The sequence below is a fragment of the Chrysemys picta genome, chromosome 1 (assembly GCF_011386835.1).
Source record: "Chrysemys picta bellii isolate R12L10 chromosome 1, ASM1138683v2, whole genome shotgun sequence".
In the NCBI taxonomy this organism is placed as follows: domain Eukaryota; kingdom Metazoa; phylum Chordata; order Testudines; family Emydidae; genus Chrysemys; species Chrysemys picta.
Window position 1 is genome coordinate 147,287,548 of NC_088791.1, and position 13,919 is coordinate 147,301,466.

Here is a 13,919-nt window from a genome sequence, read left to right on the forward strand (position 1 = left end):
CCTTGGGACCTTAACTTGCTCCTTTCCAAACTGATGGGTCCGCCCTTTGAACTACTGGTGACATGCTCCCTGCTCTCTCTCTCTCTCTCTCGTAAAAGATGGTGTTTCTGGTAGCGATAACCTCAGCCAGGAGGGTGTCTGAGCTCAAAGCCTTAACATCAGAACCCCCTTACACTGTGTTCTATAAGGACAAGGTTCAGCTCAGGCTTCACCTGGCTTTCCTCCCGAAGGGTGTCTCCCAATTTCACATCAACCAGGATATCTTCCTCCCTGTGTTCTATCCTAAGCTGCACTCGAGCGGTAGGAAGCAGAGGCTCCACTCACTGGATGTCCGCAAAGCGCTAGCCTTTTACATCGAGAGAACGAAGCCATTCCAAAAATCCATCCAACTATTAATGGCTGTGGCGGACAGAATGAAAGGTCTTCCTGTCTCTTCTCAGCGGATTTCATCACGGATCACGTCCTGCATACATGAGTGCTATAACCTGGCAGAGGTGGCTGCCCCTCCGATTACTGGGCACTCGACCAGGGCACAAGTCTCCTCAGTGGTGTTCCTGGCACAGATTCCTATCCAGGAAATTTGCAGAGCAGCGACATGGTCCTCCATACACACTTTCACCATGCACTATGCAATCACCCAGCAGGCCAGAGATGATGCGGCTTTTGATAGAGCCGTGCTCCAATCAGTGGACAACTCCAACCCTGCCTCCTGACTTGGCTTGGGAGTCACCTGATTGGAACTGACGAACAAGCATTCAAAGAAGAAAAACGGTTACTCACCTTCTTGTAACTGCTGTTTTTCGAGAGGTGTTGTTCATGTCCATTCCAATACCCTCCCTCCTACCCCTCTGTTGGAGTAGCCGGCAAAATGGAACTGAGTGGGGTGGGGGGTGTCAGGTCGGCAGGGCCCTATATTGGGCGCCATGAGGACGTGACTCCAGGGGGTACCCAGGCTGACCCTACGGATACTGCTAGGGGAAAATCTTCCAACTGTCATGCACGTGGAGCACACACACCTGATTGGAATAGACATGAACAACACATCTCAAAGAACAGTTACGAGAAGGTGAGTAACCGTTTTATCTATTCTGCCGCACTTATTAAACTGGGTACAAGCAAACAATATGCATTTTACAAAGGCTATCTGTAAAGTTGTACATCTAGAAATAAAGAATGTAGGCCATAAGATGTGGGGGCTCTATCTTGGAAAGCAATGACAAAGAGATTTTGGGATGTGGGGGGGGGGGGGGAAGGAAAAATTTGTTAAACGTGTGTTCCCAATGCAACGCTGTGGCCAAAAGAACTAAGGCAGTCCTTGAATGCATAAGCAGTGGAATCTCTAGTAAGAGTATAGGAGTTATTTTACCTCTGTATTTGGCACTGGTGCAACTGCTGCTAGAATACTGTGTAAGCCAGAACTGGACACAATTGAAGAAGGAGGTTGATAAATTGGAGAGGATTCAGAGAAGAGCCACAAGAATGAATAAAGGATTAGAAAACCTGCCTTAGAGTGAGATTCAAGAAGCTCAAAGAGAAGGTAAAGGGATGATTTGATTACCTAAGTACCTATAGGGAACAAATATTTGCTAATCACAGAAACGTAGGACTGGAAGGGACCTCAATAGGTAACCTAGTCCAGTCCCCTGCACTGAGGCAGGACTAAGGATTATCTACACCATCCCTGACAGGTGTTTGTCTAACCTGTCCTTAAAAATCTCCAAAACCAGAGATTCCACCACCTCTCTAAGTAATTTGTTCCAGAGCTTAATTACCCTGACAGGAAGTTTTTCCTACTGTCTAACCTAAATCTCCCTGGCTGTGATTTAAGTTCATTACTTCTTGTCTTGTCCTCAGCAATTAAATTATTCTCCTTATCCCCCTCTTTATAACCTTTCATGTACCAGAAGAGTGTTACGTTTCCCCTCACTCTTCTCTTGTCCAGACTAAACAAACCCAATTTTTTTTCAATCTTTCCTCATAGGTCATGTTTTCCAGATCTTTAATCATTTTTGCCGCTCTCCTCTAGACTTTCTCCAATTTGTCCACATTTCACGTGTGGTGCTCAGAACTGAACAATACTCCAGTTAAGGCCTTATCAGAGTGGAAGAATTACTTCTCCTGCTTCCAACACTCCTGCTAATACACCCCAAAATGACATTTGCTTTTTTTTGCAACAACATTATGCTGCTGACTCATATTTAGTTTGTGATCCACCAGAACCCCCAGATCCTTTTCTGCAGTACTCCTTCCTAGGCAATCATTTCCTGTTTTGTATTTGTGCAATTTGGTTATTCCATCCTAAGTGCCGTACTTTTCATCAGTCCTTATTGAATTTCATCCTATTTATTTCAGACCATTTCTCCAGTTTGTCCAGATAATTTTGAATTATAATCCTATCCTCCAAAGAACTTGCAACCCCTCCCATCTTGGAATCATCCACAAACTTTATAAGTGTACTCTCTGACATTATCCAAATTATTTATGAAGATCTTGGTTATAACCGGACCCAGGACAGATCCCTGCAGACCCCACTGGATATGCCTGTCCAGCTTGATTGTAAGCTCTTGGAGTATGCTTTTCCAATCAGTTCTGCACCTACCTTAAGGGGGAGGGACAGCTCAGTGGTTTGAGCATTGGCCTCAGGGTTGTGAGTTCAATCCTTGAGGAGACCATTTAGGGATCTGGGGCAAAATCAGTATTTGGTCCTGCTAGTGAAGGCAGGGGGCTGGACTCGATGACCTTTCAGGGTCCCTTCCAGTTCTATGATATATATATCATATGGAGATATACCTATTATACCTTTTAGTAGCTCCATCTAGGCTCTATTTCCCTAGTTTGTTTAGGAGAAAGTCATGCAAGACAGTATCCAAAGTTAAGATATAACAGACTTCTGTCTCGCCGACAAAGATACATGATCCAGTGACTGGAAATTGAAGCTAGACAAATTCAGACTAGAAATAAGGCGTACATTTTTAACAATGAAAGTAATTAGCCACTGGAACAATTTACCTATGGTGGATTCTCCATAGCTGGCAATTTTTAAACCAAGATTTTTTTTTTTTTTTTTTTTTTTTTTTTAAGATAAGCTCTAGTTCAAAAGGGAGGGATTCTTCTGGGAAAGTCCTTTGGCCTGTGTTATACAGGAAATCAGACTAAATGACCACAACCATCCCACCTGGACCTGGAATCTATGACTCTATAACACTATATTCTGAACTTGTGGTATGGCTGCCCAAAGAACAAGCAGTGTATTTCCGGTTGGCAATGCAGGGATTATATATTTCAACCTAGTTTATAAAAGATATTCTGTGTCTTAAAACAAATAATGGATATTTAGTTCTGAGTGGTCCCTGGCCAAGATTTTCAAAACTAGGACCCCCTGAAGTTAGTCCCATAAATCCCTAGGCACCTGATTTTAAGTACTGACCACCCAGGAGATTCCATGGGGATCCAGGGTGATTGCCAGAGAACGGATACTAGACAAGACAGACCACTAGTCTGATTTGGTAACTGAGGTGTTCCTATTTTCAGAAAGTCATATGCACGTGCAAATCTAGTATTTGTATGCACAATGCTAGTTATTTGCTCACACAGTCACTTGGGCGCACACACTACAGGTGTTGTGTTTGGCAGAAATGGGGGTCAGGCTAAGACCCCTTGAAAGATTCCACTCTGAAAAGTGAACAATGTATAATTCCACATTTACCCTCCCACCAACTCCAAAGCACGTATGCTCCGTTTACATACAGAAAGAATGGTTCTCTAACTGCTCTGCAAATTCAGCCTGGGATCTGAGACTTAAGCAGGCTTCTCTCCGACATATGTAACCACCAGTAATAAGTTCTGCAGGCAAAATGCTGCCCTCAGGTACCTTGTTGCCTTCAGTAGGCTGGTTTAGGAGTAACTGAGCATCATGTAAAGACAATGGAGCTAATAAAGGGCTCCACAATTGGAACTAATTAAAAATCCAGTCGTTGCTTGAGCCGAAAGGGAGCCAGCTCTGGACCCCAGTGCAGCACTAGTTCTACAAGCCTGAAACAGCATTGCTTTTTTCACCAAAGTACACAGAAAACAGTGCAGCTCAATGTGACTGGAGCCCCCTGCTAGCCTGTTTTATGGAAAGGATCCCACCTACTCCAGACTTCACAGACATCCTGACAGCAGTAACGAATTCATCACTTTGGTTTATTTCAGCAACAAGCAGTGATTTATCCAGTATATGACAAGTACAAAAATGGCATCAATTCTTGGCAGTGGTAAATTCCTAATGAACAACTGGAGCTAATGCAGCTGGGATTATCTGGGACGCAGTGTGGTCTCCACATGCTAACTGAACCTGATAACTCGACAGCACACTGCAGGGCCTCTACTCCAATCCTCTGTCCGCCAGAAAGAGGCCTTAATAGCTGGCACCAAGGAAGTCACGAGGAGAGAAAACACACTGGCTGACAGAGCTCCAAAGAGCTGTTCTGACCTTAAGGAACTGTTATTTGTCTTTGTAACACTTCAAAGGGACAGGGACGGAGAGGACCAGGCCTCGTATCAGCCCATGGGAATGCAGTCTGACCACACAGCCTGTGTCCCCGTAAGCCACTCCCTGTTGCAACATCAGCACAAAGTCCTGCCACCTGCCCCTTTGCACATCGGCATGGTTATAGGAGCACTTTGCAAACTACACTCAGGGCTAGTCTACACTGGCAGCGCTTTAACGTGGCTTGTGTAGTCACGGCGCTAAAAAAACCACTTCCACGAGAGGCGTAGCTCCCAGCGCGGCTCCCAGCACTGGTGCAGTTTACACTGGCGCTTTACAGCGCTAAAACCTGCTGCGCTCAGGGGGTGTTTTTTCACACCCCTGAGTGAGAAAGTTGCAGCGCTGTAAATTGCCAGTGTAGACAAGTCCCCAGTTAAAACACTGAGAGCAAGTCATATCTATAGAGGAAAAAATCAAGCCATTTCTAATGGCTGCTGGCCTAAGGGATGGGCTGCAGCTTTGAGACCGGCCTCAGGTTCAGGATTCAAATGTAAACCTATCCAGCAGAGTACAGGAAGTTCCATCCAAGCCAGGGAATGGGACTCACTCCACCCTGGGTTTGTGACATGCCGTGGAGGGAATTAACACACCCTCTGTGCATGCAAGAATGGGAGCAGACCTGCTGGAGTTCGCTTCAGTCACTGATTCAGAGACTTTCAGGGTCCACTAGCCCTCAGAAAGGTTCCCTCACACATGGAGGAGGCTGCATGCTCTGCCCTGCATTATGGACAGCAAAAGCTAAACCATCGCGAGAACCAGCTTCTCTTTTTTCTTCCTCTTCCTCCTCTTCTCCTCAAAACGGTCGGTTGCATCAGCAAAGAAAGTCACCTCGTCCTTGGCCTCAACCTCTCTCTTCAGGAACTGCAGCCCAGCCATATTGAAGCCCAGCACATTCTGCAGAGACAGATGGTCAGTGCATTTCTGGGTAAACCTCGACCTTGCTAGTGGCTGGGAGTCAGCATCCCCTAGGACCCCTGCTCCCTGGCCCAAATAGATACTAATGCTTTCACCATCTCCTGGTAAGATGCAGCCCCACAGATTTACACAGTGCAGCCTACAGCCAACTTCATCGACATAGAAGAATGGCCAGACCCCAGCCACCGCTCAAAACAAGAGGGAGCACTGCATTCTGAGAGTTGGAGTCTCTGTTCTCCACTTCTCTGTATTAAAGACAGGATTGGGGACTTCAACAGCAGAGTCCAGGGAAGGGGTAGGGACGGTTTTATGGCCTGCAGCATGCAGGGGGTCAGACCAGATGATCATAATGGTCCCTTCTGACCTTAAAGTCTATGAGTCTATAAAGAGGAGGGGAGCTACAACCCATTTTCTTAAAGTTAGTTAGCAATTAGCTGACTCAACCCCGGTAGGATACCACCTCCCCCACTCCAGGTTACTTGTGAATCACATCAGCCCACAGCAAAGGTGAAGACGGTTTCCCTTTCATGAGAGCTTTGAGTGTCCTGTGCACAAAGTATATTCATACTGGAGAGTCAAGTCTGAACAAACCACACAGCAAAATTAAAAGGGGATGGAGCCATTGTGTGTTATAGCCAGGAACCAGCCTGCTGCCCCCACATGCAGCAGAAACATGACAAAGGGCCAGGCTACTGGAAGGCTGGGAAGAGTCAGATGGGGACACTGGACTTAGCATTCCCTTTGAGACAAAAGCAATGCATTCTGTAACCATTAGTACAGTCGCTATGCCCGAGTCCGGGAAGGGGGTCGCTGCAGATACTCACCCTGACCTCACTGACTTTGGAAATGGTGGTTTTCTTCAGATTCTCTATCACTGTCACGAGCAGCTGATTGCTTGTGATGCGCCCAAAGTGTATCCTGAAGAGGCAGAGAGAGCGCCCCAGTTAGATGCAGCGTCCCTTGCAGAGTGACAGTCCGATAGGCCAAGGGACTTCAGTAGGAGGACAAAGTGAGGGCTTTTCTTAATTATGTTTCCATGGTGCAGATCCCACTGAGCTGGGCCCAGGAGACGGATCAGAGTGCAAACAAATGAGATCAATATTACAACAGAGGTGGACTGGAAAAGAAACGGGGGCTATTTCATAAAGTTTCTTTTTACAGCACAGCGGCTAAAGACCTAGGTGGCTGCTCTGGGTGAGCTGGATGTGAGATGGGCCATCAGCCCATGCTGGCAGGAGGGATGTCATTCCCAGCTTCATCAGCACTTCCAAGCTCTGAAATCTCAAACGCTGACACTATAGCTGGCAGCCCCATTTGGGCCATACTAGCCAGACCCATGTTCCCTGTCCTGACCCAGCCTGGCTGCGCACACAGTCCTGACAACAGCCCCGTCACATACATTGTGGATGATGGGACCTTTCCTCCAAAATACAGGGGACACAGGACCAACTCTGCCAGGCAGGATTCTAGGGGCAGAAGAGAAAGCTCAAGCACATTCTCCACAGGCCCAAGTAAGATACACGTCATCCTGCAGTACCTCACAGAGTCACCTAGTTACTCTGCATGCCCACATGTCCCTTCCCAGCATGGCAGGTGCCCAGGGAAAGTAATGCAGCCCCTGCTACACAAGGAGAAGGGACAATAGGCATTCAGGTGAGCACAGCTGGGGGAAGTGCTGGCTCATAGCCCAGGAGATTAAAGGCTCCTCACTAGCTACAGAGCAGGCAAGGAGCAGTGGGTCTGGCTGTCTACACACCACCCAGCTGGATTCAAACTAGTGAGTGAGGTGAGAGGACGAAGCAACCTTCCTGACTCACCTGAGCAGAAAGAGGAGCGCACGGCAGAGGAGTTCCACCTCCGAGCCCCACTGGACGTGCTCATTAAAGAGCACAAGCAGGTCAGGCACATACGAGAAGGGCAGCACCAGCAGAGACTCCTCCAGCTCACTGAGGAGAGAGTGCAGAGACAGGGATGACTGACAGCAGCCATGGACAAAACACACTGCACCAACAGTCGCTGCCCTGCTGCAGAATGGGCCCTGGACGAGGCAGGACATGCTGTGCAAAGCCGCTCAGCCCCTCACCACGGAGGGAATGATTTTTATTCTCCACTTGCAGACACTCTACAGCCGCAGTGTGCACTCATTCCCAAAGAGGTGGCTTTCGTGGAATTACCCATGGAATACATGAAATGACTTCAAGTCTACCAGTGACATTCACACCAATCTTTCTTCCATTGCCCACCTCCAATGTCAGTGGCCAATCCAAAACTCCAACCAGAACCACGCTTCACTGCTCAATAGGAAGCCCTGCTCAGCAAAAAGCCTCATGAGACTCACCTTGACTTGACTTTCTTGAAAACTTCTAGCACATATGCTGATGGCTGTAACAGAAGGAAACAGCATCAGCTTGGCATGTCAGGAAGTGCCCCAAGGGGAGCACTAGATCAGTGGTTTTCAAACTTTTTAGTCCCTTTCCACATAATGTAGTCTACCGCATACCCCCATCTGAGATAGGATCATAATATACCTACGATTAGATTACCAAGTCTTTCTTACAAGTCTTCATGGCATTATCCGCCATTACAGGCTTATTCTTCCATACCCCCGTGATGAGAGCTTGCGTACCCCAGTTTGAAAACCACTGCACTAGATTAAATGAATCTCAAAGCATGTTAGTTATAAAAACACAGGAACATGCTTTTAAGAGTTGTTAAATACAATCAAAATGAAAAGAAACAGAAAGCCACCGCACCTCCCATCCGCTGACAGCTTGGGACACAAAGGGCTGCTCAGGAGATGAATGAAACAAGCTGCTTTCAGGAAACTCTAGTACTGATGAGATTTTTGTAGTAATTTAGCAGGTTGAATATAAAGTGTTTATCCATTTTATAGACATTCTGAAATTCAGTGGAACAAGTTCTGTGCAATATGGATAAACACCATTTACACTTAAGCTGTTAAATTATATAAAAAACTCACAAAAACTAGTTACCTAAACAGTGTTACTAGTCCCAGCTTCTCTCATTCATCTGCTGAACAGCACTTCCTGTGTCACAAATTGCGCAGCAGACTAGGCCTCCTGCTGGGAAGTAGCAGGAAAAAAGGCAGCTCCATCCGAGAGAGAGATTCAAGCACCATTCATTGTACAGAGAGAATGAAGGAGTGACAAGGATTTCTAAAGGGTGCCTAAAAAATGCATGAGCGGTATGTAGAGACTTTATAGACTTGTTTAATACAGGAGGAACAAATCTGGCAATGTCATAACAACTGGAATATAAATGTACACACAAGCTCAGAACGTTTCATTTCTATGTACTATTATACACACTTTCTAGTATCTAGAAGTGAAAATGGCTCTGAGCTGGCGTAACCCAGTGGGTTACACGAGCACATCAAATGCTGTAATAGTGACATTTTATACCTACGTGGAATTTCAATTAAAATATCTTGAGAAGCCTAAACAAAAATTCCACAATTTGAGTCCCACCAATCCTACCAAAACGAGTCTGTCTAAGGCAGAGCTCTACATTCCACTCAGGGCCACCCCACCATGGCAAGAGCAGAAATGCGGCTGTAGGAACTGGAACTTCCATGGTCTCCTAAAGAAAAACTGGCTTCCAGCTACTGCTACATGGGTCACAGCAACACAGCAGATAGGTCTCCAGTAAACAACAACTCTTCGACAGAGAGCAGATACTGCACCTGCCAAACCCATAGAGCATTTCTGGGCATGATCTGACCTGTCAAGTGCTCAGAGTCGAAAGTCTGGGCCCAGATTCAGAGCTTGCCAGCAAAACATATTTTTGCTTCTTGAACTCATGAGCGTGAATGGACACCCCATGACCCAGACTTCCAAGAGCAGACTGCACATCCCATGAATTGGGAATCCCACTTACTGAAATATTTCCATAGGCCTGAAGGATGGGGTTGACAGGAAGGGGAACCTGGAGAAAGAGAACGGGTTAGAATAAGGCAGGTACATACACACACACACACACACACACACACACACAGTTTCCAGTAAGAGACACTGTCAGGCCTTTACCTGGAACTCCTCCAGCTACCCCCACGCAGAGAGGCAGTTTTCTGTAGCCAGAGCAGTATAATTCTCAGAACACACAGGGCATTTTGTCTTACACATCTCCATTCTTTCCCACCCAGCCAGCCAGCAGCCTCCCATATAACTAGCAATAATGGGATGAAGGTCAGAACAAACAGCTAGGCTGGATGATAGGAAAAACCTCCTGGCAGAGATTTCTATTAGGCAATAGAATAATCTCCCCAAGGGAAGAGGCAGAAGCCCCAGTGCAGTCTGGGACATTAAAAACCAGAACAGAAAATGCACTGCTAATTGTGCACTAGGGAATGATGCTGCCCTTCTGCCAGGAGATGGATTTCACTGACCATCGCTAGCTGCCACAACTCTATTTGCCTGCTTAGCTTCTTCCCTGAGGTAATGGAGCTGGCTGGAGATATTCACACTCCACTGGGTATATCCATGCCCAGGTCTCTTCACCTCTTTCCCAGCAGCTTTACATATGGCCTGGTGCTCCTTCAGTTTTGCAGTCTCTTCTCTGTACAGCTCGATAGCTTCCATGATCCGCTCAGCCTGTGCAGGACAAAAGCAGCACATCAGTCACTGAAAGCAGAGCTCATATTCTGATTGCGAGGACCAGGGGGAGGGGATGCTGAGGTGGGGGAGCTCTTATTTATCAGCTTACGAGCATTCCATGAGATTCCAAACATGGCACCACTGACTAGTTAGTATGTAGAAACCATGTGACCTGCACTAGCCAATTAATCAACATTCAGGATTCCCCAGCTTGCTGAGGTGCTGTGTTTGGCCTTGGCTACACTTACCAGCTAGTTCGACGGCTGGAAATCGAAGTTCTGGGTTCGACTTATCGCGTCTAGTCTGGACGCGATAAGTCGAACCCGGAAGTGCTTGCCGTCGACTGCGGTACTCCAGCTCGGCGAGAGGAGTACCGTGGAGTCGACGGGGGAGCCTGCATGCCGAGTGTGGACCAAGGTAAGTTCGAACTAAGGTACTTCGACTTCAGCTACGTTATTCACGTAGCTGAAGTTGCGTACCTTAGTTCGAATTAGGGGGGTAGTGTAGACCAAGCCTTTCTCTCAAGGTGCTCCTCTGACATCTACAGGCAATTCCAGCCTGCTGGTCAGGAATAACTCCTCAAAGCACTCTCTCTTCAAGAAGAATACTGGTCAGTTTTGACCATTAAATTCTGTAGTTTTACTTGCTAAGGTAAGAGTAGCCAAGCCTCAGGCTGATTGCTGCAGGGGTCGGGGGGATCCCCAGGACCCCACCCTCCCACAACACTGTACAATTGCCAAGGGGCATTATGAGACATTTCCACCTTCTTCTGAAGTATCGGGGATTGGCTAGGAGCAGGATGCCCGACTAGCTAGACCTACACACCCTGTTAACGCATAGCAAAAATCTACACTTCTGGTGGAGCATCCCATTACCACAGGGGCATGCCTATGGAGCCAACTGGCTTAAACAAAAGAGTATGCAAAGCTTTTAATTCTGTGTTTACAAAAAGGAAATGAATCCATTCATCCCTGGTGCCAGCTGGTTAGGTGGGGTATGTCCCAGAGAGAGAGATGGCCTCAGTACTTCCCTGGGAGGCACCAACCTGGCACGTTTCTGGACGGACTCAAACTCCTTCACCGAGCTGAGGAGGTGACACTGCTCTGCCTGATTAGGGAAAGTCTGCTTCTATGCCCTACATCTCAGATGTCTACTCCTCAAAGCATGAGCCCTTCCAGGGAGTCTGCTGGCCTAATCAGTAACACTGGAGCACCAAGAAAAGAACTAGCAACACTCACACCAACTTACCGCTTTGACAGTTTCAATGGTTTTCTTTCCTGCTAATCCAGTCTCTCCCTGGGTCTCGCCAGCCACCTACAAGACACAAGACATGTCTCAAGCTACAGTCCTTCCCACTAGGCAGCAAAGCGGCTAATGCAGCTGCCAGGCAGCTCAAACCTCTTCCACAGTCAACATCAATGCTGCATATTAAAGCTCAATGCCTTCCCCTGCCTCATGTTCTTGGCTTTCCATCAAGTTCCCTGTATTGTTGCTTTACACTGGTAATGGATTGATATAGAAATAAACTGCTTTCACCCCCCGAGTCCCAAAGCACCATACTAGTATTAACCCCCATGGCCCCGTGAGGCAGGTGACTTTCTGGATAGGGAAAGACAGGTGAAGAGGGAGCTAACCAAGGTCACACAGTGAGGCTGTGACAAAGTCAGCAAAAGAACTCAAGCCTCCTGCCCTAGGCACTAAACACGTTGCTTCCCATCCATCTCATGTAACAAAGGCACTAAAGAGCCAACCCTTGGACACTGCTGACCCAGCATGGATTTGAACTGGTGATGTACGAAATGGAGAGAAGGCAGGGACTGGGATTCACAGACTGTAGTTACTATATTGGAATAAGGCCAGGACCTCTCGCTCTTGCAAGAAGGACCCAGAACTCCTTAATGAGTGCCTTGGCTTCCATCTCCTATAAGCCAGCATCTCCAGTGGCACGCTCCCCTGAGCTCTATACTGGTCCAGTACCAGCGAACTAGATTCCCCCCCCAGCGTTCCTTATGAGTCTCTCATAAGTACAGATCCAGACTAGCTTATGAGCATTTTACAGTCTGCTTAATATTCTGCTGGTCAGGCAGTTCTACTCACCACAGGCTGCTCTTCCTTAGCCACGCTCTCCTCGTATTCAGCTTCCCTTTGCTGCAGCGAAGGAGAAAGCAATACGTTAACATAGGCAGGTAGCGCGGGTAAAACAGTGAGAATGAAAGCGTTCAACTTCCTCCCAGGAAAGCTGTGGCCTCGTGTGAACCTTGCCGCCCAATCTCAAAACTGGAACACCCCTGGCAGGGTGCCCAATGCAGGTTCCCAGATTGTTTTCCTCCAATGGCCCAGCATGAGCTCAGGAGGCCAACACCGTGGGTTTGACTTGCACTATCACACCAGTGCTCACCACCGCAGGGCTGCCTGAGTGACAGCTCCGGCATCTGCTAGGCAGGCGGGGGAACAAGTCTGAAGGCTGTGCACACAGGGGCAGCCCAAAGAGATCACTAGCATCAGCTAGTCAAACCGAAATGAAGACAATCCAGATACAGCTGCTCCCTCCTGAGACACAGCCCAGCACGAACAAGACTGGGAAGGTCCTGACATCAGCCCATCCTTCAGGAAAGAGCAGTCCCAGCAGGGCCTGACTGGCACCTCTCACAGTAGCATGGCCCTAGCACTGTTTAATTCATCCTCTGGTGTCCAGAGCTGTGGCTTCCCCATGAAAGGGCCAACTCATTGCTCTTGAGCGCATGGAAGAGATGTATGATAAGCTCCCCTAAGAAAAAGGCATCTACCTCCCTCTGGCAGGCTTATCTATCATCCTACAGCCACCAGCATTTCTAATGGGCCAGTCCGGGGGTATCGAGGTGCTGTCTAAGGGTCACAGCAAAATCCCCACAGAAGAGTCAGGCCAGACATCACCGACTCTTAGGTTTCCTCCTCTGCAAATGCTGCCAGGCATGCTCTCCTGCACTGGCTCTTTGGGGAGTGCTTTGATGAAGAGGTGAACCCTGAAGCACAAGTTCAAGAGGCAAGGTAGGCCTCTGCCAGCTCCCCTGAGCCATGGGCCTACTATTGAGAAGGTACTGCCCTCAACTCTCTCAGTCCTGGGTCTGTTAGTTGTAGTGATGACCACAGCAACCAGGGCAGGCCCAGGTGGAGAGGTTGCATGGGCCTCTCACACTAAGGAACGGAGCAACCTGTGCACACTACAGCTAATTAACAAACTCCCCATTGCTGTCACTGATGGAAAGTCCTCCAAACACCACGGAGAGCAGAAAGTTAAGAGGGGCCTGCAGAGCTTAGAAAGACCTGAAGGGAAAAAACAAAAGGAGAAGATGCAGCCAGTACTCCTGGGGAAAACAAAACATCTACTTGGAGGGAAACCTGGGGAGCAGCATAGCAGAGAGCATGTTAGCCAGGAGTTTGCAATGCAATATAGCAGGGAAAGAGAAAAGAAAAGACGGCCAATGCAATCTTGAGCCACCTGAAGATAATGCTGGAGGCAACTGTGCCTCTCTCTGCAGTATTAGCAATCCCCCTGGAATCCTCCCGTCACCTCTGGGCATCTTACTCCCAGACACAGGTAAACAGTGAGCAGAGATCTCTTAGGTGCTGTGTAAGATCCTCTGAAGATTAAGAAGGGGCATTTAGTGGCTGAGGAGAAACTAGGGTGGAATTGTCTCTTGTAGGAGACCACAAGGAAAGGCTAATGCTCTTACCATCTCCCTCTCCTCTTCCAGGATGAGTGGCTCCCTTGTCCTTTCCCAAAGGCGGAGGGATTTATCATGCGATGAAGACACGATGTAGTCTCCGCTTGGACTGAGTGCCAAGCACCACACCTCCTGGTGGTGTCCCTACAGGTCAGA

The 13,919-nt window shown here is 47.9% G+C and overlaps 1 protein-coding gene across 16 annotated transcripts in view; it reads right to left on the reverse strand.

Annotated features, from left to right (window-relative positions):
* The window catches only part of WDR3 (WD repeat domain 3), a 58,752-nt gene that overhangs the window by 18,825 nt on the left and 26,008 nt on the right, over positions 1 to 13,919 (reverse strand). For 13 of the 16 annotated variants that reach the window (XM_065586282.1, XM_065586270.1, XM_065586275.1 and 10 more), the window contains exons 19-26: positions 13,773 to 13,907; positions 12,157 to 12,207; positions 11,308 to 11,373; positions 9,964 to 10,056; positions 9,344 to 9,391; positions 7,785 to 7,828; positions 7,264 to 7,392; positions 6,271 to 6,364 (exon numbers count right to left, since the gene is read on the reverse strand). In XM_065586282.1, coding sequence (XP_065442354.1) covers positions 6,271 to 6,364; positions 7,264 to 7,392; positions 7,785 to 7,828; positions 9,344 to 9,391; positions 9,964 to 10,056; positions 11,308 to 11,373; positions 12,157 to 12,207; positions 13,773 to 13,907 — 660 coding nt within the window. Of the gene's footprint in view, positions 1 to 4,166; positions 5,426 to 6,270; positions 6,365 to 7,263; positions 7,393 to 7,784; positions 7,829 to 9,343; positions 9,392 to 9,963; positions 10,057 to 11,307; positions 11,374 to 12,156; positions 12,208 to 13,772; positions 13,908 to 13,919 lie in introns of those variants that run through there. The other 3 variants (XM_065586238.1, XM_042852145.2, XM_042852141.2) reach the window with 1 other exon arrangement.